This window comes from Hipposideros armiger, unplaced genomic scaffold (assembly GCF_001890085.2).
Source record: "Hipposideros armiger isolate ML-2016 unplaced genomic scaffold, ASM189008v1 scaffold_258, whole genome shotgun sequence".
Taxonomy (NCBI): domain Eukaryota; kingdom Metazoa; phylum Chordata; class Mammalia; order Chiroptera; family Hipposideridae; genus Hipposideros; species Hipposideros armiger.
The window spans coordinates 1,475,662-1,476,747 of record NW_017731608.1 but is presented as its reverse complement, the minus strand read 5'-3'; the positions used below and the strand labels follow the sequence as shown (position 1 = coordinate 1,476,747).

The window sequence follows — 1,086 nt, the reverse complement described above, 5'->3', positions numbered from 1 at the left end:
GCAAAGACCCAGTTTCAGGAATAGAAATAGCCAGTGTGGCTAAAGCACAGTAAGTGAGAAAAAACAGCAGTATAAGATGAAGTCAAGAGTTATCAAGGGGCTTAGATTCTATTCTATGTGGTGACTTACTAGAGGGTGATCAACATTTTATACCTTCTAATATTTTAAGGGCAGGCACTCAATAAAGATCTGAGTATCATTACGATTTACTTGTTTGAAAATACCCACAGTTACTTTTGATCCCAAACATCTCCTTTTTACTGGATGACTTTTCACTTCTTCAGCACAGTTATCTGGCACAGGGAACTGCTCACCCCTTCAATGAAGGTAGGTTTGTCCTTTATGCCAAAGTTCCAGAGAATGATATCTCCCCCTTTGGAACCCACAGCCAGGGTGCTGGGGTGAGTTGGGTGCCATGCCAAGGATGTAGCCCTTCTGTCAAATGGGGCAGCCTTATGGAATATCCGGTAAGAAGCCAGCGAGTGCAAAAAGGACTGCTGGAGACACTGACACAGAAAGAAAAGAATTAAGTTGAATTAAAACCCACGTCCTAAGTAAATTGCCAATCTCTGCCTCCTCCATAGATGAACCCTAGTGCCAAGTCCTCCCACCAAAGGCACACTAACTGCCTGGCTCTGTGCGTGACAATATTTGCAGTATATATGAACTAATCTTAAAGAGCAAGAGGGCAGAATGCATTTCAGCTGGGACCTTCACAGCCTAAGGCTGCTACCTGGCTGAGTGGCCAGTAGGCCAATCACCAAGGTGGGGTGATCTGACCACTCTGACAACCCGCTGAACCAACCCAGCATCTAATTTTGGAGCATCCAGTTGTCAAGAGGTACCCTGAGCACTTCAGCCAGGAAGTGCCTCACCTGCTGTAGTGATGGCCAAGCACCTCTGCCCAGCTTATGGTGATGGAGGGCCCTGACGATGCCCCTGCACGGTGGCGGGACCCGCAGGCCAGCCAACTCTACCCAAAGGCAGCCTGAGTCAAATCTTCTGCTAGAACCTGCCAAGTAGAACACATATTTTCCTCTCTGATCTCACTTAAGAAGGGTTTTTCTGTCGAAATCCCAGAAAGCA

At 47.1% G+C, this 1,086-nt stretch overlaps 1 protein-coding gene across 2 annotated transcripts in view; it reads right to left on the bottom strand.

The window, feature by feature from the left end:
* Positions 1 to 1,086, bottom strand: part of DDB2 (damage specific DNA binding protein 2) — a 20,980-nt gene that overhangs the window by 18,249 nt on the left and 1,645 nt on the right. For both annotated transcript variants that reach the window (XM_019656368.1, XM_019656367.1), the window contains 2 exons: positions 876 to 1,012; positions 315 to 506 (listed from right to left, as the gene is read on the bottom strand). In XM_019656368.1, the coding sequence (XP_019511913.1) occupies positions 315 to 506; positions 876 to 1,012 (329 nt within the window). The remainder of the gene's footprint in view (positions 1 to 314; positions 507 to 875; positions 1,013 to 1,086) is intronic.